Source organism: Cetorhinus maximus, chromosome 5 (assembly GCF_964194155.1).
Source record: "Cetorhinus maximus chromosome 5, sCetMax3.hap1.1, whole genome shotgun sequence".
NCBI classification, from domain to species: Eukaryota; Metazoa; Chordata; class Chondrichthyes; order Lamniformes; family Cetorhinidae; genus Cetorhinus; species Cetorhinus maximus.
The window spans coordinates 91003903-91027195 of record NC_135883.1 but is presented as its reverse complement, the minus strand read 5'-3'; the positions used below and the strand labels follow the sequence as shown (position 1 = coordinate 91027195).

The 23293-nt window shown below is 41.6% G+C and overlaps 1 protein-coding gene across 6 annotated transcripts in view; it reads right to left on the bottom strand.

The window, feature by feature from the left end:
- The window catches only part of fam184ab (family with sequence similarity 184 member Ab), a 237960-nt gene that overhangs the window by 69433 nt on the left and 145234 nt on the right, over window positions 1–23293 (bottom strand). For 3 of the 6 annotated variants that reach the window (XM_078542181.1, XM_078542184.1, XM_078542185.1), the window contains 4 exons: window positions 19230–19442; window positions 12081–12234; window positions 7719–7846; window positions 6346–6530 (listed from right to left, as the gene is read on the bottom strand). In XM_078542181.1, the coding sequence (XP_078398307.1) occupies window positions 6346–6530; window positions 7719–7846; window positions 12081–12234; window positions 19230–19442 (680 nt within the window). Of the gene's footprint in view, window positions 1–6345; window positions 6531–6964; window positions 7222–7718; window positions 7847–12080; window positions 12235–19229; window positions 19443–22614; window positions 22657–23293 lie in introns of those variants that run through there. The other 3 variants (XM_078542180.1, XM_078542182.1, XM_078542186.1) reach the window with 2 other exon arrangements.

Below are 23293 nucleotides of genomic sequence, written 5' to 3'. Positions count from 1 at the left end.
GGAGTGTCTCAAGAGACAGAGTGTCTCGGGGGAACTGTGGGTCCCTGGTTAATGTGTGAATGTGAGTATGACTGAGAAAATTGAACTAGAGTTCGTTGTAGAATGGGGAGGTGAGGGAACCATGTCCCTTCACCTCGCCAGGAAGTATAAAAGCTGATCAGCAGAATGAAACAACAAGGTTGGCAGCCGGGCGATCCGCCATCACGGTCTAAGGAGTGGTGGGAAACTCAGATTAACGATAAAACTGACAAAGCTACAGAACTCATTTTGAGTCTGTATCTGCAACAAACTAAACTAATACAGAAATATCTTGGTCGAGTTGCGCCAGTCGCAGTGGCAGGTCGATTTCTCCCAGGGGCCACCAACAGATATTGGGAATATGTGGAAGGATAATGGGGACCTGACAGGTATCCTACTGAATTTTTGTAACTTAAAAGAAATGAATTGATCTAAGTTTCAAGAGCTGTTTGTGCTGAGGAGAGAGCGAGAAAGGGGCTACCCCTAGGTGGGGTTAGTGAACAATGACAGGCAGGGGCAGAGGAAATGTGAGCTTTGGCCAGTTTGATTGTCCCTATAGGTGGAGCCTCCAAGATCCCTTTATTCCCCCCACTGCTACTTGAAGTTTCGTTTAGAGTTAAGTTCAATATTATAGGAATATAAATACATACCTTTATATATGTGCTTGTTTGTGTGCAAGGAAGCATTTGTATGTGAGCTTTAATGGTTTTCATCCCTAAATTGTCATTTGTGTGTAGTTCAGCACTTTAGAGTCAAAAGTCCCATATTAGATTAAAGGAAAAGTATACTCAAACATTCCAAAGTTTTGAGTATAAGGTTTGAGTTGAGATTTCTGGCAAAAATCACAATTTGAAGGTATTGTAAAGATAAAACAGGGTTTGCTTTTGTTTGAGATGAACCAACCCATGTACCATCCCCTTGCAGACTAGTAGGGAATAACCCTCATCGCCAGCTTCCAAGTTGATTGGGCTTGATACATAGGAGTTGGTATTCTAAAATTCTGAGGAAGAAAAAATTACCTGAAATTCAAAAGGATTCTAGGAAAACCAAAAGACAAACACACGGTCTAGGTGGTTCCAATGGATAAAAAAGGGTTTCTTTTGAAGAGATGAATTAAATATTAAAGGAAATCTGCTAAAAAAAAGTGAGACATAATTTAGTGGGTTACTCGTGAGACAATAAGATGTTGTTTGAGAAGAGGAAGCAAAACATGTCAATGCCTGATTTCTGTTTTAAAACTGTTATGAGAATACTTTATTGGACTGTAAAGTCTCTCCAGACAACCTGAACGAGATAAGATGGTAGCTGATGCATGTGTAAAACGGTATGAGGAAAGTAGGAGAAAGAGTTAGGGAAAGAGGACATAATGTACAAACTGCTTTAAGGGAACTGAATTTGATAATCTGGCCATCAACTGAGACATTGGAACTGCACAGGGGCAGATAAGCAAAGATCTAGAGACAGAGATCCCCGTTGACATGGAATAGTTAATATAGCCTAAAGAGTAAGGAAACATTTTAAACTATCAAGACAATAGAGAAACTGACCTCAAGAGAATCTTAGGATGATCGCGATCAGGAAAAAAAAACCTTAGAGGTAAAGCTATTCAGAATCTGTAGTTGAGGCAATTGAAGGGTAAGGAGAAAAAATACTTAACAACAATTTACCACAAGATGGATACAGGTAAAAGGAAAGCTGGGAAAAGGCTAAATAGATGTATTACTGAATCTATTAATGTGCCTGCAAGGTACAAAAAGTAAGACCGATACAAGATTTAATCAAGGGAGGGCAACCATCTAAGGAATGCATACAAGAACTTGACTGGACCCCAGAGTGTGAGAGAGCGTTTGCTGAGATTAAACAATGGCTCGTTACAGCATCAGCTTTGGGGCTCCCAGACCTGATCCGCCCTTTTCATATTTACTATAATAACAACTCAGACTATTATACGGCAGTAGTGACGCAACAACATAGGGATCACAAACGTTCTAACAATTCTATTCTAACAAACAGTCTCCAGTTGCCGCAGGATTGACCAGGTGTGTTCAGGCACTCAATTGTGTTGCTTGGGCAGTAAAAGTCAGCGAACCCATAACGATGCTGGGAGAGATAGTATTGCATACAGCACACACTCTGGTTCAAATATTAAACACGGGAAGACCTAAAACTGTATCAGATGCTCGGAGAGCCCAGTGGGAAAGTTTGTTACTCCCAAAGAATGGTAGGATAACCATAGTAAGGGGCGATGGAAATAACCCCACAGGATTTATGAATATCGAAGGAAAGGAACATGTATGTGATATACAAGGTGGCAATGAGCAGGTAGATAGGGTAAGAGAAGAGCCTTTCAGAGAGGTGGACATGACTCTCTCTGTATATGGATCCCGAAGAATAGTGAATGGGAATCCACGTACAGGATGGGCTGTAGTGGAGCAGGGAGGAGAGGTGAGAGCACAAGGACATTTATCAGGAGACAGGGAACAGCTGGGCCACCGTATTGCCCAGCATTCTGATGCGCCTTAGGGCTACACCAAATAGGACTACCAGGTTCACCCCATTGAATTGATAACAGGAAGGGCCATGCAAGTACCTGAAGGCATTATAGTAGGAGGAGGTGTAGGGCCACTGAAAGGAAGAATACGGGACTATGTAAGGGAATTAAGTAAGCAATTACATGAGTTGAGAGAGGAAGTTAGAGACCTACAAATGATTAAGGATAGGGAAACAGGCAAATCCAAAGAGCAACAATGGATCCCCCAATTGGGGAATAAGGTGATGGTCAAGGTCAGCCCTGAGCAAACAGGGTTTGCCCCAGGTGGCATGGACCATACGAGGTAATTATGACATGTGATACGTGCGCACTTGTAGATATGAAAATGGGAAATAAATGGAGGCATTACACGGTTAAAGATATATGATGAATCACCAAGCGGTAATCCGGACAACGGGAGCCAATGTTAATGTTTCCACAGGTCCGTGATCCTGGCTATGGGGGTGTCAGCGCTGGCATGGGAAGCACCAACGGTCAAAGTCAATAATGACACCTGCCTTCACTCTGGGCAGTACATACTACTTCCCCAAGGAGGAAGTGGGGAATGGATAAGAAAGCCCAACACCTGGATTACGGATCAAGTCACTACACGGACACATCAAACGAACAATTGGGTACAGGACCCCCACGTGTGATCACACAAAAGAGTTGTAAGAGTACTTTACATTTAACAGCACCAGGGCAGCCAGTTCGATTGACACCACTCGAGTGTAACAACGGGAACTTCACAGTATGGTGGTACTTACCCAAGGGTAAGGACAATAATGAACTGACGAACGCACTTTTGAGGATACACCCCAGAGGGAAATACACACCCAGTAACACCTCACTAAGCATAAGCATAGACACAAATGGTGGGGTAACGATAATTGGGGTTTATGACAATAGAACTGGACTGAGTTGGTGGTATGGGGATGTAGAACGTACACGCCCCCTACCAGTTTTTCATCAATAAGCATTTGGATGTATCAAGAGATTAATTTGACCGCCAGATGGACAGACCTACCTCCCTTTGTTTGGGATCCGGGTCTTGAGGGACAATGTTGTCAAGAAACATGTGAATGTGAAATAGGCATGGTTATTATGATACACGATGTTTCACCTTGATGACGTGTGGATATCAAAGACCCACTCAATGTCCAGATGTAGTAAGTCCCCCCACAGATGGGATAGTCAGGATAGGAAAGTCGAAACCACTACTATATGATGTAACTATGGTCTCCTTGGAAGTAACATACAATATCTTGGGGCTCCTGTCAGTGTTACATACTACTTGTCACAGCCACCAGAATTCCATAAAATGGGCTAGAAGGCAACTGAAGAGGATAGTCAAAGACTGTAAATTTTGAATCGTCCCGGGAATTAAAGCAAAAGCACAGGCTAGGTTAAAAAGAAGTATACCAGGAGATATCGGAGGGCTATTTGGGAATGCCAATTCCATGCTTAATTCAGGTCAGATCTATGACTTAAAAGATTATGCCTCCTCGGTGGCCGCTGAGACTGCCTGAGGGTTGCACTTCAGTGCGCACGGAACAGAGCATGCCCTGACAGCCATGGAGCTACAAGAAGAAGGTCTGCTACGGATCCTTAGGCAGACCGCAGACGGGATAATAGACACAGCCGAATCACAAGCCACTGGGAGGGTATGCGATATGCTAGCGCGAGATCTAATTGATGGGGTAAAATCCGACATTGAAGATATCAGGTTCGGAACAATTCCCGAACACATGTTCAAATCATTATACCAATTAAACCTCAAATTTACGCAAGGATAGGCAGGAATTGGTGGTTACACAACCTCAAGTTGGAGGAGAGGATGGAAGCATAAAATTAATCATGGCCATTCCCCAAGAACATCATCCAAACGGGGCGTTTAAATTCCTAGGAGTAAAGGAGGGATGGTATTCTGCGTAGGGCTACGTGGATATATATCCTACGTAAAAGACAAGGTACTGATGAGAACTAGAGATTGTTGTATAGAATCAAGAAATTACATTGTGTGCTCATGTCAAATGCTGGAGGTATTTACAAATACAAGTAAAGTCACATTCACCACATTACCATTCAGGAAGCATTTAAAGCAATTCAGGTGTCCTCAACTCAATGGTGCTTCATGAACAGCGAGTTCCTTTATGGGGACTTACTTTGTGTCACCAACTCGAGTTACTGCCTACAGGTCCTTTTACTATCCTTTTACTATAGGAGGCTTCCATTTGCCAGGCAGAACCACAGTATACTTGTTTAGCCCTTGGTGGGATGATCAAGCTCCTGTCAGAATAGTATGCCTAGCCATGCAGGATACAAGGATAGCTCAATCGTATGTAGAAGCTTTCAGAGAGCAAATCGCGAGGGGGGCGTGTGCAAGTGGATTTAGCCACCCAATCGGCCAGGAGGTTAGCCCAATCAGCTACTTCCTATGCTACGGCCAGAAGATTGATGAATTGGTGGGAGATTGTTAGAATGGGTATGATGATAGTCACAGGAATCATGCTTTTATGGGCTATTGGACTCTGCTTCTACCAACGTAAAACCTGGAAAGGGACTCTCCAGCCACAGAGAGTAACAAACCAAAGGTGCGCATCAGTTCCCCAACCTATGCATACTCCAATGGAGAAGACAGGAGAAGGGAAGGTTAGGTTATACAACCAGGTGGTTTAGGATTCCTCTGACGGTCTGGATGACTGGCCACCCAAAGGACCAGAAGAGGAATTCTCAACTTAAGGTGTGGCCAACATGGGCTTTGCCAAGGACCAAAAGGGGGGACTGTTAAGGGGAAATTAAAAATGCTAAAAGAGAATACAGTAAGAATTTACTGAAAAACCCCTAAAATCTCCAGGCAGACATGGCTGCTAAACATATTAAGAGTTGAAGATTACCAGATGAACATTGCACAGCCTTGAGAGTCAGACTGGAGACAAAGGTGTGGCATAAATCAGGTTAAGTGTACTCCTCTCTCAGATGGGGAAGGGGCAGAAGGTTTTAGCTTAGATATGGGAAGATGAACAATGGACAAAGAGGAGGCTTTGATGAAACACAAACAATCTTGAGTTGTAAGAACCAAGGCCTTTGCATGCGTGTGTTAATTCTGATTGGATAATATAATTATGTATACATCCTTTAGAATAATTGGTTAGCAAAATCACATGTTTAGGTACTCAATAGGATAGAGTTAGTATGGAACTGGTGTGTCAGTTACCAATTGGATGTATTCAAACGTACTCAAATGTGTTATGATAAGAAAAAGTACAAAAGTAGTGAAATGTAATCAATCAGGGAGCAGGGTCTTCATTCTTAGGAATGATTGCGACTCCCTTGCATATGCTTGAATAAAATCGGTTAAAAGGAATCCTGAGTCTCTGTGGTCGTTGTGGGATTGGAGAGTGTAACTTCTCCTCTTCAAGGCTGAAATGAGATCAGCCATGATCGTATTGAATGGCGGGGCAGGCTCGAGGGGCTGAATTGCCTACTCCTGCTCCTAGTTCTTATGTTCAAAGCCAAACCTCCTTCAGCTTCAGCAAGCACTGATCAATTATGATTCATTTTTTAAATTACAAATTGATTCCTGAACTGGACATTGTATACTTGATAAAATGTCAAGAAAGTGCAAAATTCAGAACTTCTATTGTCAATTTCAAGATTTTTTCATTCTAATAGGAACTAGTTTTTACCTGATTTTTAAAGAAATGTTAAAATGATGAGCCAAACCAAAAATTAAATCAACATTTTTTTCAGAATTGTTTATCCCCCCCGCACCCACTCTACCCCGCCTCTTTTACCTAATTTTCTGGTTGACTTCACTCCGAATTTTTAAAACTTCATTCCCTTTATACTCAAGCTCTTTGGTCAAGGTGCTTAAATTGTCATGCATAGACAGATTCTCCACATCCAGCTCTTTCATGTGTTGCTCACGGTGCCGTACTTCTTCTTGTAGAGCAGATACTCGGCTCAGCAGTTCTTTCTTCTAGATTGCAAAAGGAATCTGATGAATTAGTAGGCATATACCAGTATAAAGGGGTAATTTTATGAACTGCACTCCCACTTGGAACCTCACCCAAGAGTATGGCACAGCATGCCCCACACAATTTAATGTGAAAATTCCTAATAAAGCCCATAAGGAACAAAATGGCTTGATTTTCAATCCCCCTCCCCCATCCCCACACAAAAAACCCACAAGAACAATGTGCATCCATTATGAAAACGTTTTATTGAAAACATGGTTTCACTCAAATTATTCTCCAGTTTATCAGCTGCTGTTCACAAATACAAATACACATCACAATAATTCAAATCATGACAGAGAGATCAGAGGTAAGAGAAAGGAAGAGGTATTTCTTAGTAAAGAGTACACAAATGAAAGAAGACTCTCATGTGTGAAGGATTTGATTATAAGTGGAAAAGTAGGCAATAAGCTAATATAAAAGTTACTGTTTTAAACAGTAAAATAAAAGCAAAATACTGCGGATGTTGGAGGCTGAGATTTTCAGGTCCCACCCACTGTCAGGATCTTCCGGTCCCACTGAAAGTCAATGGACTTTTGGCTGGCTAACCGCATCGCCCATGGCGGGTCCGCCACGGCGGGGCTGGAAAATCCAGGCCAGAGATCCAAAATAAAAACACAAAGTTCTGGAAAAAGTCAGCAGGACTGGCAGCATCTGTGGATAGAGAAACAGAGTTAATGTTTCAAGTCCAATATGACTCTTCTTCGGAACCTTGCATCCTAGGATCTTAAAGGAAGGGACTGCAGAGATAGTAGATGCATTGGTTGTGATCTTCCAAGGTTCCCAAGAATCTGGAAAGGCCCCATTAGATTGGAAAATTGCAAATGTGACACCTCTATTCAAGAAAGGAGGGAGACAGAAAGCAGGAAACTATAGGCCAGTTAGCCTCACATCTGTTAGGTTGAACAGGCAGCGTAAATTTTAACTTAATGAGCTTGCTAATGGCCTTAATAGGCCTTTCAATTATCGAAGTATCGCGCGTGTGCGCGGTGACATCGGGATGCACGCCCGACATCATCGCGCGTCATATTATGTTCGTGCGTGTCAGGCACGCACCCGCACGCCGAAGGTAAAATTCTGGCCTATATGATGTGTAAACTGTGGCAATGCACTTTTCTTAAGAAAAGGAATAGAATAATGAACTGACCAACCTGCTGTCTGTGCAGCTCAATAGCCCGATCTAATTCCATTCTCACAGCTGCCATTTCCTGCTGGTGGTTTTGTCTCAGCTGATCCATTGCTATAGAATGCTGATAGTTGAGGTCCGAGCGCAAAGAGGCTAGAAAGACCATACAATATAGCATTAGTATTTGTAATATCTTCGTAATGATTTTCTAGGCTGTTGACCAAACACACAAAGTTAAGAAAGAATACACCTTTAAGAGAAAGGCCAACAATGCTATTGGTAGCATCCCATAATATTATGATAAAAGCAAAAAACTGCGGTTGCTGGAAATCCAAAACAAAAATAAAAATACCTGGAAAAACTCAGCAGGTCTGGCAGCATCTGCGGAGAGGAACGCAGTTAACATTTCGGGTCCGTGTGACTCTTCAACAGAACAGTTCTGTTGAAGAGTCATACAGACTCGAAACGTTAACTGTGTTCCTCTCCGCAGATGCTGCCAGCTGCTGAGTTTTTCCAGGTATTTTTATTTTTGTTTCCCATAATATCATGTTCTTAAAACTGTCTTGACGGAAGTGAAAGTTTTAGAATTTAGATTTCTTGAGTTTCAAAAAAATTCAGGGCAGGGTTTTACATTCGGCATGCAGGCGCGCACCCGACACGACTGAACGTAAAATGACGCGCAATGACATTGGGCGTGCGTCCTGACATCATCGTGAAGTCACGCGATATTCAGTCGGTGGGCGCACACCAGAGTTAGCTGCACACCCGCAGATAACTGGTAGGCCTATTAAGGCCATTAACTAGGTAATTAACCTAAATTTTATGCTGCCCGTCCAATCTTACAGTTGGTGGGCAGGTGAAAAGGCCAAGTGGCCTTTACATTTTTTAGGAAACCTCATCCACGAGCGGGATGAGGTTTCCTAAAGCTATTAAAGATTAAATAAAAACTTTCTTTGAAAAATAAAAACACGTCCCATCTCATGTGACACAGTCACATGAGGGGACATGTTTTATTAAATTTTTAATGTATTTATTTTTTTTTAAAAAGCGCTTCAGTCTCCCTGAGGCAACTCTGTGCCTCAGGGAGGCTGAAGTGCTCTTTCACGCGCATGTACGTAAGAGCACTGGACCCAACTCTCCCTCCTCTCCCCGCCCACACAGTTAAATGCTACTGCTCACGATTCACGGGGAGTGGGCCTTAATTGGCCCTCCCGCATGAAATTGCGGTGCGGAACCGATACTGGCGGCGGTCGGCTCCATGACTGCCCCCGCCCGCTCCTGCCGAGCCCGCCCGACGAATGGAAAATCCTGGCCTCACATAATATTCACCTAAGTTAAAAAGTATGAGTATGCTGGGATGTTATTTGTTTGCTGTTGCTAAGTCCTGGCTTTCCCCACGAAACCAAAACTAATTGATAGGTTAAATGATTTATATTTTGCAATTGATTACCTATTGTGGGAGAAAGTACAAACAATCAGATATTAATATTTCATATAAGGTGTTTTAAAATAAGTATGTATTTTTCTTCTATTAGCATTAAGAAATTGAAGAAATGTTAAAAATTATAGGTGATTTTTGATAAGGTAAATAGGGAAAAATCATGGATAGATGGTTAAGTAACTAGAGGGCATAAATTTAAGAACATGAAAGAACAAAGAAAGAGGTTAGAAGGATTTTTTAAAGCAAAGGAATGTTAGGGCACAGAAATAACCCCACCAAAAATAACACTTCAAGCAGAATTTATAATAGATTTCAAAAGGGAAACAGATAAACATTTGAATAAAAAGTTGAAAAAAGTAGGAAAGGCCAGGACAGCGGGATTAACTGGAGATTTAAATTGTTCAATGGGTTGAATGCCCTTTCAGAGCTATAAAATTTTATGATTTGCTGATGATGGATTGAAATTAAGATTTTAGAAATTAATTGATACCGTGTCCATTTTGTAAGTGTAAATTGTTCACCCAAGCATCAATATGGTTGAAATAGGTCCATGCTTGAAACAGGAGATATGCCAAATTATTACGAAAGACATGATTTGTCAGTAAAATTAAACATCTTACAATCTCGCAAGAGGTCTTTGAAGTCTCACTATTTCTTCCAAGATCTTCCAACATGTTTTCTACTCATACAAAAATGAATAATTGCTTTAAGGTAGGAGAACTCTTACAAAATATTTATTTAATTTCTGGAAGCACCACATGAAATTAATAAGCATTTTTCAACTTTTTTCTTATGATTGCTGCTTGGGAAACCAAGTGCCAGTCCCAGAATCTGAGTAAGGTTGGCTGACTTAAAATGCAAATACAATGCCACCCTTTCCAGGTGGAACGCTGATATTTCTGCGGTTAATCATTTCCAATTATATATTTGTGCCAATTCAACAGGTATTATTGAAAGCTTATGGGCAGGATTTCTGGGACGTCAGGGGGGTGCGGCGGGCGGGCGTAGCAAGCCGGCCCGGGGGAGGCTGGGAAAGGGTCCACCTCTCTGGATTGGATGCTTGCTCGACGTCATCGGGAGCTATTTTACACTCGATCAGCTTGGGCATGCGCGCGCCCGCCCACGGGATATAAAGTCCTACCCTATATTTCTGGGACACCAAGTCTGATTTTGTCCAGCTATGGCTTGTTCGAACCATTGGGAAGGGATGCAACGAGCAGTACCAAGATGTGAAGTGCTGCTCAGCCCAGTTACAACATAATTCTTTCAGATTGCTTTCTGTCCTATAACTCGGCGGGGTTTGAAGCCGACCATTTTGATTCCACACCTGGTACTAGCTTAGGTGAAGGAGCAACAAATGGTAACAGAAGGGACTCACTCCGCTGCTGGGAAGCTGAGTGTCAATCCCAGAATCCAAGTGAGGTCAGCTGATCAACAGTTGAATAGAGTAGCTCTACAAGCCTGGCACAGGCATTTTAAAAAATATTATGTTCAGGCACTGGCGGGTTCCTTTGTATCATCTACAAGATGCACTGCAGCAACCAAAACTCCTTCAACAACATCTTCCAAACCCACAACCGCTACCATATAGAAAAATAAGGACAGCAGTCATAAGGGAACACCACTATCAGCAAGTTCACCTCTAAGTTATACACCATCCTGACTTGGAATCAAATTGTTGCTCCTTCAACATCAGTCAAAATCTTCGAACTTCCTTCCGAATAGCACTGTGGGTGTACCTACACCACATGGACTGTAGTCGTTCAAGGCAGTGGCTCACCACCACTTTCTCAAAGGCAATTATGGGCAGGAAATAAATGTTGGCCTTGCCAGCCGTAGGATTAAGCTTTCTTTTTATAATTATAGTACTGTTAGAACTTAGATACACTTAAGGATATAACACCTGTTAACAATGCATTCTGTATGTATTATAATCACAAAGCATGATGGATAAGTTCAGTTGAATGTTAGTCAAAGTTTTGTACAAGTGGTATGAAATGCCGAGAAGTGATGCAAAATGGTTAATTCAGTTAATATAAGAACTTTACTGGAAATGTCTTAAACTTTGGACAGCCCCAGGAAACGTCTGAATCTGTCTAATAAAGGACTGTAAATATTTCCTTTCCGGTAAACAGCTGTAAAAACAGACTCCGCGCATATTGACCCTTTTAAACTGCCTTCGTTAGGTAAGTAAGCACGGAGCCACAACAACAGGAGATGTGACCTTTTGGTTGAAGAGCTGTGAAAGACAAAATGCATGAGTTGCATAGAGTTAACAGTATCAAGGAAGTGTGAGATTGAAGCCCCTGCAAACACAAATTATATGGTTGTGAGGGTCTTGAAATATATGCCAGCTCAAGGTGTAGCCTTGGTAGAACAACGAGATAATTACCAATCAATCGATTAGTCAGCAAAGAAGTTTTACTTAATATGGGACCCTTTCCAGGGCTGGAAAAGGGTATAAAGTAAGAACTTGTAAGACCCCAAAGTGTGCATCATCAAAAAGAAAAGAAAGTAGACAGACTCAATCAAGAGATGAGCGCGACAGTCAACTGGAAATTGAGGACCAGTGTTTCACTGTAAATGCAACTGCTCAACACTACCTTTTGGTAAATATCATGATTAGTACTTATTGTGATAGACTTAATAAATTCTGTGAAGCTTGTGAAAACACACTTGTACCCTGTATGGTCTGCAGCCAGACTGAACTGACAGTCCCTTTTAGATCAGCTTTCCCAACTTAGTCTGTAATTGCAATTGACCTAAATCTTAAAATTAAATTAAAACAAACCATAGATCTTAAACAGCAACATTCACATCCCATTAATGAATTTTTAAAAAGCACTCATCACTTCTAAAGAGAAAAGTATGCTACTTATTAAAGGCACAACACATTAATCATATAAACAATAGTGTGAATCAGAAGAATTATTTAAGAAAACATACCAAGTAGTAATTTCCCTTCATCTTGCAGCTCTGTCCTCAAATCCTGTAGCTGCTGCTTTGCTTCCTTTTGCAAAGCCTCCAGATTAATTCTCTCAGCATCCTTCTGAGCTTGCAAATCTTCCATATGCTGCTGGTTTAAGCATTCTTCCAACTGCTGTAAAATATACGCAACACAATTACATTCTTTACTTCTCCATTCAACTTTATCTTTCATGGCTCTTTTCAGGTAATGTAACCAGTTCACAAATTACAATTTCAGATTTTCAAAAGTGAAGTAAAATCTAAAGTAAAATAAAAGTTAAAGCTGTAGTTTACAGTTCATAATACATAATGTACAATTCTGATTCATAATCTTCTATTAGCAGATTAATTACTGATCTCCACATAGAAAAATCTGAGACCATAAAATCTCAAATGGACACAGATGAAACCTCAATGAATTAGCAATTGAATGACTGCAATGAAAATACCTTAACGTATTTACTGTAGCAAAACAAAGAAGATAAAGAAACTTATTCTAAACTTAGTAAAAACTCATTATTAGTCTGGTACCGGAAGTACAACTTGGCAGGTCAATTTAAGGTCACTATTAGAAATTCAGATCTGCCTTAGTTGTCCTTTTGAGCGTTCCTGTAAGCAGCTCCTGCACGTTGTGTTCAGAGGTGTACCCATATTGCCCAAAATTACAAGTTGTATATAACTACATAGAGTAAGACCACAAATCAGCCACGATCCCGTTCAATGGTAGACCAGACTCAAGGGGTTAAAGGGCCTACTCTTGTTCTTAAGCCCCCATTTCCAGTGGGTACCATTTTTGCTGACGGGGAAAGGGGATGAAGCGTGAAGCACATAGGCGCGAAACACTAATCTGCTGCGCCATTTAAAATTGCTCAGTCCAAACAGACTCAATTTCGCTACTGCAATGGTCTGAGCCCAGTGTGGGATCCATGAATGGGTGCAGGTGTAAATGTTTCTGCAGGCCTCATTTAAGGTGTGTATCCCTTGTACAGAGCTCTGCAAACTAATATTTTAAATACTGAGGTCTTAGTTCAGAGATAGAGGTTGGAGGCAGACCACAAGGAAGGGAGTAGGCGGGTGCAGGTTGTGAAAGAGGGAGGGCAGATCTGTGCGGCAGCTCTATATTCTTCCTTACTTCAGGCAGACTGCCAGGCTCACTGGGTGAAGAGTGTGTTGTGAATGAAAGAAGCATAAAAAAGGGTGCAGCATCATCCCACAAACGGGTGATAGAGGAGGCATTATCACACATAACAGATGATTGAGGAAGGGCAACAGCAGCAGCATGCAGCCAAAGCAGGGTGCGTGGGCAGCGGCTGGTAGCATCACCACAGAAAGCAGCAGGAAGGAGGAGGAGATATTACACTGAGCGAAGGGTATCCTGTAACCTGTTACGCCCATGTAGGATACCTACAGATTAATGACAAAATGGACACTTTACTTTTAAAAGGAATGAAAATGGACAATTTACCAGGGGTAAAGGTGACCTTCCCCCTTGTCTGCAAACACATGAAACTGCCTGATGTTGGAAGTAAATTGCCTATATGGTCAGGACATTAAATGTGAATGACCTTCTGAATTTGTCATTGATGAGACATTAGAATGCAACAGATTTCTCTTGTGGAGTTAACACTTACTATTGCCGATATGTCTAGAGGAATTGAGAGGCAATGGCCGATCAGACTTAGGCCTGGATTTGTTGTGAAAACTCCAGTCTCAGCCTGCCCTCTTGGGAGAATGTGCCCACAAAGGCAGGATCTTCATTGCCAGAGGGCAGGTGCAGCTGGAGTCAGGCCAGTCAACCTAGTAAAGAGGTCAGAGGCAGCCACAGGGGCTGCCAGGTACCAAGGCAGGCCTTTATTCTGTGGGACTTCGTACCAATTAAAATAAAAACACAAAGGCCCTCCCACCCCTCACACTCCCCATAGCCCAACCATGTTACCTCACGCCCCCCCATGTCAGGCTATGGCCCACCCCATCCATCCCCTCATGATCCCTCAGGCCCCCTATGTCAAGCTACACACCCCACCTTCCTCCCATGACCCCTCATGCCCTATGTCAAGCTGTGGCTCCCACCCATCCCCCACAGTCCCTCATGCCCACTTGCCAAGTTATGGCAATTCCATGCCCATTTACCCACTATACACTATATAGAACCAATAAACCCTAGTAACAATGGTACGTGTAAAGCTTTTAACAAGTCATTCATCGTTTATTGCTTTCCGCTATATTACAAGAAGTCTTTTCACTACAGCTCAATAACAGTGTCAATCATCCAGACCCTTCAATGTATCAATAACAGAAACTGCAGGCAATTGAAACTCTTAACAGTGTGTGAATAAACATTGTGAAGTTGACAGCAGAGATCAGAGAGCCAGAGCTGTCAATCAACCAATGTTTATTTTAAGGCTCAGGTATTTCATCAGAGTAATGGATGTCTGGGCTCTTAACGCCCTTGTCACACCTGCCACAACTTTTCCAGCCTAGAGCACCGATCCATGGTTGGCTACTGATGGACAAAGAATGCTCCTAAATGAGGTGGCTGTTTATTCCTTCTCAGCAACCAAAGACAGGGCTCCAATGTCGCTATACATCAGCCATTTGAAGACGAGGGCCATCAGCAAGCATGCTACTGGCCTGTTTAAGATGCAATTCAGATTCCTTGACCACTTGGGAAGAGCACTCCAGTAGTCGCCTGCAAGGATGTTGAGGATAATAGTGGTTTGCTGCATGCTCCATAATATGGTCCAGTGGAAGGGTATTAACATCATGGGGCCAGAGGCCAACGAGGGGGCCATCTCATTGGAGGATGAGGAAAAGGCCCAGGAGCACCCCCTCGCCTCAGATGCAGATGACAGCAAAGGGCAGAGTGACAATGGGAGGAGATACCCAAAGTCTGAATGAAGACTCTGCCTTTCACTTTTGGACATGCAAGGCCACATCCTTCACACTCATGTTGTCATGAAGAAATGGACTGCAGGCTACAGTCTCCATTGCTACTAGTAAGAACTTGTTGCTTTATTATTGCTGGAAAAAGAGACATGCTCTCAAAGCTTTTCATCTTGCACTCATCAGGACAGATTAGCAAGAACACCAAATCTCTGGCATTCTTGTCCAAATCTTTGTCCTTTGTAAATAGAAAGAACGTGATCATGCATTGCACCTTTTTCAACTAAACAAAAGCTTGGGGAACATCCATTCCTTGGTTCATTCTCCATGGCAATGCCTTGACCAATCAGAGTCGATTTGCCTGGTTTGAATTTAAACAAAAGCTAGGCAGATAACTGTTTCCTGGTGCATTCTCCATGGCAACACTTCTACCAAACAGGGTCCACTTGCCAACCAATGTTCTTATGCAGTATAAATTGTTTTTCCTTTTGAGATTTGGTATTCTTGCAAATCTGCCCTGATGAGTGTAAGACGAAAAGCTTTGACAACAGGTCTCTTTTTTTCAGCAATACTCAAGTTCTGTATTACCAAGTGACTATCTGCTGCTTTATGTTTACCTGATAATTGTAGCTATTACTCTATAATGACAGACCACCACATCCATTGCAGAAAGTATAGAGTGTATTTACAAGGTGAATAAAACTTACTAGTAACATTGTGAGATTAATCAAGGGGAGGTGACGGCGTAGTGGTATTGTCGCTGGACTAGTACTCCAGAGACTCAGGGTAATGCTCTGGGGACCCAGGTTTGAATTCTGCCATGGCAGATGGTGGAATTTGGGTTCAATGAAAGTCTGGAATTAAAAGTCTAATGATGACCGTGGAACCGTTGTCGATTGTTGTAAAAACCCATCTGGTTCACTTTAGGGAAGGAATCTGTCTTCCTTACCTGGTCTAGCCTACACGTGGCTCCAGTAATGTGGTTGACTCTTAAGTGCCCTCTGAAATGGCCTAGCAAGCCATTCAGTTGTAACAAACCACTACAAAGTCACCTTAGACAGCACCTTCCAAATCCACGACCATCTAGAACGACAAGGGCAGCAGATAGATGGGAACACCATCACCTGGAAGTTCCCCTCCAAGTCACTCACCATCCTGACTTGGAAATATATCGCCGTTCCTTCACTGTCACTGGATCAAAATCCTGGAACTCCCTTCCTAACAGCACTGTGGGTGCACCTACACCACACAGACTGCAGCAGTTCAAGAAGGCAGCTCAGCACCACCCCTTCAAGGGCAACTGGGGATGGGCAATAAATGCTGCCCCAGCCAACAAAGCCCACATCCCGTGAATAAATAATTTAAAAAATTAATTGATATCATTGTGAACCCTTTAGTGGTTAAGGTGAAGCCACTCATGCTATTTGCAAACACTGCTATGTAGTGCTACATACAACCAGGTTGTTCACCTCTCTGGCTATATGGCATTAAGGAGTGTGGTGACCAGCCTCATCATGCAGGGATGCATTGGGGACCTACCTGAGACTGCAAGCCCTGCATTTCTGCAGGGGCAGCCATGTCAGTGATTCATGTGCCACAGAAAAGGGCTCTGGTGGAGGGGCCAGGGAAGCCGTGGAAGATGAGGGTACCAAAATGTTGTGGAACCCGCATTCTCTTCACCTACCTCCACAACCCTGGGTTGGTAGTCAGCAGGTCGGTTGGGGTTGGGTGATGGGCACAGCAGGTATTCCTTTCAGCCATCATTGTGCCACGAGCGTGAACGTCTTGTTGTGGGTACACAGCTCCTTGCACACTGTGCTCACTGTGGCTGCTCTTTCCTGCCTTTCTCTCTTGCTAACACTCAGATGGCTTCTCCTTCCTCTTGGGTGGAAGATATCCCTCTGGCTTTGCACCTCCTAATGAGAAGCTTGAGCTTTAGGTCACAATATTCCTCCCTGACCTTCTGGAGCAGTCCTCCTTTGTGACATTCTGGCATCACAATGAACAAAGCACATGGGTAAGGAAGGTTTTTCACTTCATTCGGCACATCACATAACCTGTGCCCATTCACATGCTGGGAACTGATCATTTAGTTGAGCACAGATTGATGTTGCTAGGGGAACATATGTTGTGCACATGCCAACATGTTGTATTCCCGAGTGCACATGTCCCTGCTGGCATGCTCCCTCTGAGTCACGCTCATCTGCAATGACAGTTTGCCATTGTGACAGTAACTCTCTTTAACCTTTGACAATCCCCAAAGTCTTGCAGTTGTGTTCCTCCCTTCCCTCCTGTGCTTCACCCATTCCCCTCCAGTCATGCCTCTGTCTTCCCTCCTTTGCTCATTCATTCCCCCTGATTCATGCCTCTGCCTTCTCCCACCCCTTCCCTCTCATGTTCAAACCACTCCCCACCCCTCCCAAAGTCATACCTCTGTCTTCCCCCTCCCCATTGGTATTGGCCCCCATGCACCAGCCTTGGCGCAGCTTCTGAGAGGCACTGAGATTTCACAGCAGCGCTGTTAAAAGTAGGTGAAAGAAGCATCTACATACCTTGAAGTTGCTGGTGAAGTGAAGGTTGCCAGGTGCATGTCACTTATATACAGTCGTGAAACAGGGTGTTCTAATTATCTGCTGGTAAGTCATTTAAATTTGGAGGGAGAATGTGATTCCGGCGAGTTGCATTTTTAATGAGCATTCATGAGATGCAAAGAGATGCAAATATGATTCCTGACATGGGTCAGCAGGAAAGTATTAGGAAATCCTTTAGCCTGCTATGAAAGTCAGAAGGCCAAAATTCCAAACTATTTTCCCTCTGCGGGAAACTGACTTTTGCAAACACTCCAAATTTTGTGCCCCCACCCGCTGGCAGGAATGGAAAATTCTGCCCAGCAAGTATTGTATGCAAAATGATTATCATTTATTGATAATTTCAGAAGAGCATGCCCTACACCAGTAGAGTGAGTTTCCCTTCACTCCTATTTCCTACCATATTTTGCCTCAGTTTCTGAGTAATATTGCCAATTCAGGTTAGACAATGACAACAACAATGGTAATAACAACATATAAAGCACCTTCAACACAGGAAAACGTGACATGGAACTTCACAAGAGCCTAAAGAAACAAATACTGAAACAGTGCTAAAGAATGAAATATTAGGATTGGTGACCAAAAGCTTGGTCAAAGATATCAGTTTTAAGGCATGTCTTAAAAGAGAGAGGGAGAGGTGGAGAGGCAGAGAAGTTTAGTGAGAGAATTCCAGATCTTTGGGTCGAGACAGCTGAAGGCACAGTTGCAAGTGATGTTGTGAAGGAAGTGAGAATGGGTAAGAGGACAGAGTGGAAGATCACAGGATTCTCAGAAAGTGGTAGGACTGGCGAAGGTTACAGGATAGAGGGAGTGAAGCCATGGAGTGATTTGAACATGAGAATAAGACTTTTATAATCAAGATATTGATGGACCAGGAACCAACATAAGTCGAGCAAGGGATGTTGGGTGAAATGCAGTTGGTGTGAGTTAGGTTATGGGCAGCAGAGTTTTGGATGAAATCTAGTTTGGGGTGGGGTGAGGATGAGAGGCCAGCCAGATGAGTATTGTAATACTGGAGTCTCAAGGTATCAAAAGCATGGGTGAGGGTTTTAGCAACAGATGGGCTGAAGCAGGCATTAGTCTCTGGAATCAGTGTTTGTGGTTATCAGGAACCCAAACCCATTTGTAAAGTTCACTGACTACCAAAATGTTCCCTATACTGCACAGTGTGAATAGAAATTACAAAGATTATACATTATAACCATAGAAAAATTTCAATATTAAAAATTCCAAGCATAGGAATTGCTGTAAAATTAAACCTAAAACCGATTATGAGACAGGACTCATGATACTACGTAGAATTTTATGCTATAGAAAAGCAATAAAATCTTTCTATAATTTGAGCCATAGAGAAAAAGTACTTCTAAAGAGCTTCATGATCAACTTATAAAAAATAGAAAAGTTTTAATTGGAACACAATAGCCTAATGTCATAATCTAAATCCCTGTGAGGAGGACTTTTCAATACTATCGACAAGTCTTCTATTTTAGGGGTGGAATGTGAGGAAGTCACCAATCAAAGATTATTCCATAACTGCAGGTGGCAGTTATTTAATAGGTTGTTAAATGTATTATCTGACAAGTGCACAAAAAAAAAGCCAAGTGAAAAAAATAAAAGTCAATTCAGCATTTGAAAGTATAGTATTACAACAACATACCTTGCATTCACAGTCCTTGGATTCCTCCATATTTCTAAAAGCAATTCTGTGCGCATCTTCCAAAGATGCAAGTCTGCGTTTATGCTCGTCCTCCATCCCCTCCATTTGCTGTGTGAGCCGCTGTCTCTCACGGTTGAATTGGCACTGTAGCTTTTGCAAGGAGTCTTGAGACTGGGATAGCTGCATTTCAAGGCTTTGTTTCAATAAGGAGATCTACAGCAGACAAAATTTAACAGTGAAACAAGAATTAAAGATAGCAATATGTGTAAATCAAATATAAAGACAGCAACTAAATTATGTTTAGCTTGATTTGGTAGGTTAAACACATTCATGCATTTAACCTCAAACTGTGGAGTGGAAATTCTCCTTACAGATCAAAAGCAATGGCAAATGACTGATGGATATTAGAACAATAATGTTCAATGCACTACACAGAAGGCCATGTATGCAAGCATTTTCTAGAGTCAGCAATTTGAGCCAAGACATTCTTGAAGCTGAATTGCTCACACGCTTCGTTTTTTTAGATTAGGAACTGTGGAAAATAATTGTGCAAATGTAGATTGCAGTTTTGAGAGCATAACGTGTAATTTTCCAATTTCACACTCGGTTTTCCCTACCCAGAGGGCTGGATTTTCCAAATGAAGGAGGAAATCAGGATGTGGATTTGATTCTGAGTGATGAACCCACCTCCATCTTCAGCATGCCGTGAATTGGGATTTTCAGAGGGTAGGACCCTGGAGACAGATCTGTCGCCAATCAGTGGCTGGTTTGATGCAGGGGTTGACGTCGGGGGGAAGAATGGAAATGGAGGTGGAACACCAGGGACGCTGGCCACATTGTGGTCCAAATTGGCAACCATTGCTCTGGCAGCTATTTGCGCATGGTCTTAGGAAAAATGAGAGGATCCTCATCTTCAAAATGGCCAGTACAAATGGAGAATTAGGACCCAGGAGAGAGCAGGGAAGGTTGGTTAGTAAAATTTATTACTACTCAGTCATTTTTTTTTAATCCAAACTTTCACATTTTGGCGTTAACTAAAACTATTTCAGTACTGTTGCCCCTGATCCTGCTAGGCTGCTGCTGGTCAGCTTCAGAGAGCTCCTAATGGCCGCCCACTCCTGTGAAAATCTCGGAAGGTCAGGAAGCAAGCTCTCCAACGACCTCAAGCTGTTCAACTAATGAGAAGGGTGACTTCACTTTCCCACTTACCCCTTATTCACCGCCCTTCCACCAACTTCCTGTCCTCAGGAAAATTGTCAGAATCGGGAAGGGAGGCAACAGGCTGGTATGCAGGCTGCCGCGCCATTTTTTTTTTTTGCTGCTCTGCCTCCATTCCAACTTGATTCAGGATAGGAAAATCCAGCCCAAAGTGTTTTATATTTTCCTGACCATAGGCAATTGCCCTCAGTGCACACTAATGCTTCTTGCTCCTGACATGCAAGGCTCCAAGAAAGAAGTGAAAAATTGGAAAATTATTCCATGTGGTTGACTTAGTGCGACATAGTTAGAGTACCAATAAATAGCATTAAAGATGTCATTTCAGATTTCTGTGCTTGCACTCATGAAATATTCTGGAGCACCCTCATACCAATCTTCATTTTTTTTCCCCTTATCCTATTTAAGGAAGCATGAACTGGGTGTATTTCACATACTCAGGGTGTCGACAGACATGAGACATCAAATCTGAAAAGAACTGCACTATATTTTAAAAAACACCCTTCAACATAACCATTGTAAATTAATTGTCTTGGCCATAAAGAAACAAATACTATTATTTTGAATTTTTAAAAATTATTTGTTCATGGGATGTGGGCATTGCTGGCTGGGCCAGCATTTATTGCCCATCCCAAATTGCCCTTGAGAACTGAGTGACTTGCTAGGCCATTTCAGATAGCAGAGGCAACCACATTGCTGTGCGTCTGGAGTCACATATAGGTCAGACCAGGTAAGGGCTGCAGATTTCCTTCACCAAACAACATTAGTGAGCCAGAGGGGCTTTTTTTTTAAATGACAGTTGACAATGGTTTCATGGTTATCATTAGACTTTTAATTCCAGTTTCTTAATTGAATTTTTTATTGTACCCTGGTCCCCAGAGCATTACCCTGGGTATCTGGAGTATTAGTTTAGTGACAATACCATTACACCGCCTCCCGGTAAATGTCTGTAGATCACTGTCAAAAAAAGCTAACATGCATATGTTGTAAACAGCCTGTAAACATCAAATTCAAATTACAGCAAGCACAAGTGATAGTTTGCATTCTATCAAATGACTTTCTTCTCATGCACACATACAAGGTCTACTAGCACAATATTTCATGCATAGATATTTAGTGAACATATTAAAATACAATTGTTTTAACTTCAGAAGCTGAATATGGAGGAAAGCTCGTAGGCCACATTGCTTGGTGCATAAGAGAATAGTGAAACTCCTCGTTCTGTATTCATTTTCATTATGGAATTTCAACTTCATGCTGCTTTTGTATTTACAGGCAACCACATTAGCTTTCTTTCTTGGTCTTAAATAAAATCTGCTGACTGGGCCACAATTCTTCCTAATGGAGAGAAAACTTATAAACCACTGTTCTTAACTCCTCCTTAACCAGAATTTCTAATTAAAATACATCAGCCTCAACCATATTACACATCTATTTAATTGCCATGTAATCTATTATGTTAGGAAAACTGATAACTCTATGTTAAGAAATATGATAAATGGCAGCTCAGCAAACTCACATAAGTATGGGAATGGTGGACTATGTGTATCACTACTCATTTTACTTGAACAGAACAGAAAATCTTTTTGAAGAAGTAGGAAGCAGAAACAGTTGTACACAAGCTGTCTGTTCCCAAGCAGTGTTCATGTAGAGCTTTTTGGTCATAAAACACAATAAGGGAAGACTAATAAATATCCCCTTTTGCAACATTTGGGATTATGTGACCATTCAAATGAAATGTATGTACCTTTTAAAAAGGAATGTTAATTCTTCATATGCTGGGCACTGTCTTTAAGAATAAATTTCACAATTTTGGATCTTTTTACCTCTTGGTTAAATCTTTTCTGTAAGTTAATGCAGTTCATGTTATGAGAAATGAAAGCAATTCAAATAATGCAAACATGCAACAATCACACACATATATACATATATATTTTATATATATGCATATATATATATATATATATATACACGACAGGCGAGATGAGTACTGCATTATTTTAAGACTGGTTTTTAAGTTTCACATATTTTAAAACAAACTTGACTATTTTTTCACGATAGAACAACGTGTTCAAAGAAATTATACTTTAAAATGAATAGATCGAGTAATGCAAGCATGCCACGCCTACACGTCAGGTATCAGGCAGGATGAAAATTGCATGTCACTTACATTACTGATAGATTTTTGTAAAGCTTCACCTAGAAAGTGCCGCTATGAAAAAGATCACAGGAGTAAAAAAAACTTTCAGAATCTAATTGTAAAACTAAGAAACAAAATTTGGAGTAAAAATGGAAAGAAAATACCATTGTTTATTCTGAACAGTGTGATAATATTGTCACACAGTTAAAAAGATATTGTTAAGATAATGAGATATTCAATATTTGCATAATCAGGCTGAATTTTATAAGAACTGCATCAACAACTGCTTCTGATTGTTGTATTTTGTTTATACAAGATTCAAGCAGTGTATAAATCAAGTCACAAAAAGTTATTATTTGAACATGAAAAAGACACTGAAAGCATAAAAGGCTTCTGTTATATTAGGTTTTGTTTATGACCTTTAATGCTGTAAAATCAATTAAAGTGTGCATTGATAAAATATTCAGAAAATGTGTTTATTAACAACAATAACAAAAGCAATGTAGCAAAAAAGTTCTGCTCTCTCCTTTCAACATTTATTTTGCTTTGGAAAGGCTTTGGGAAAGTACAGTGATCAGGGCAAAGGAATTTTTTTATTTCTTCCATGCATAGTTAATCTATGGGTGGAGCCAGAGGACATCGGTAGAGTGTTGAATGAATACTTCACATCTGTCTTCACCCAAGAGAATGAGGATGATGGTATGGAACT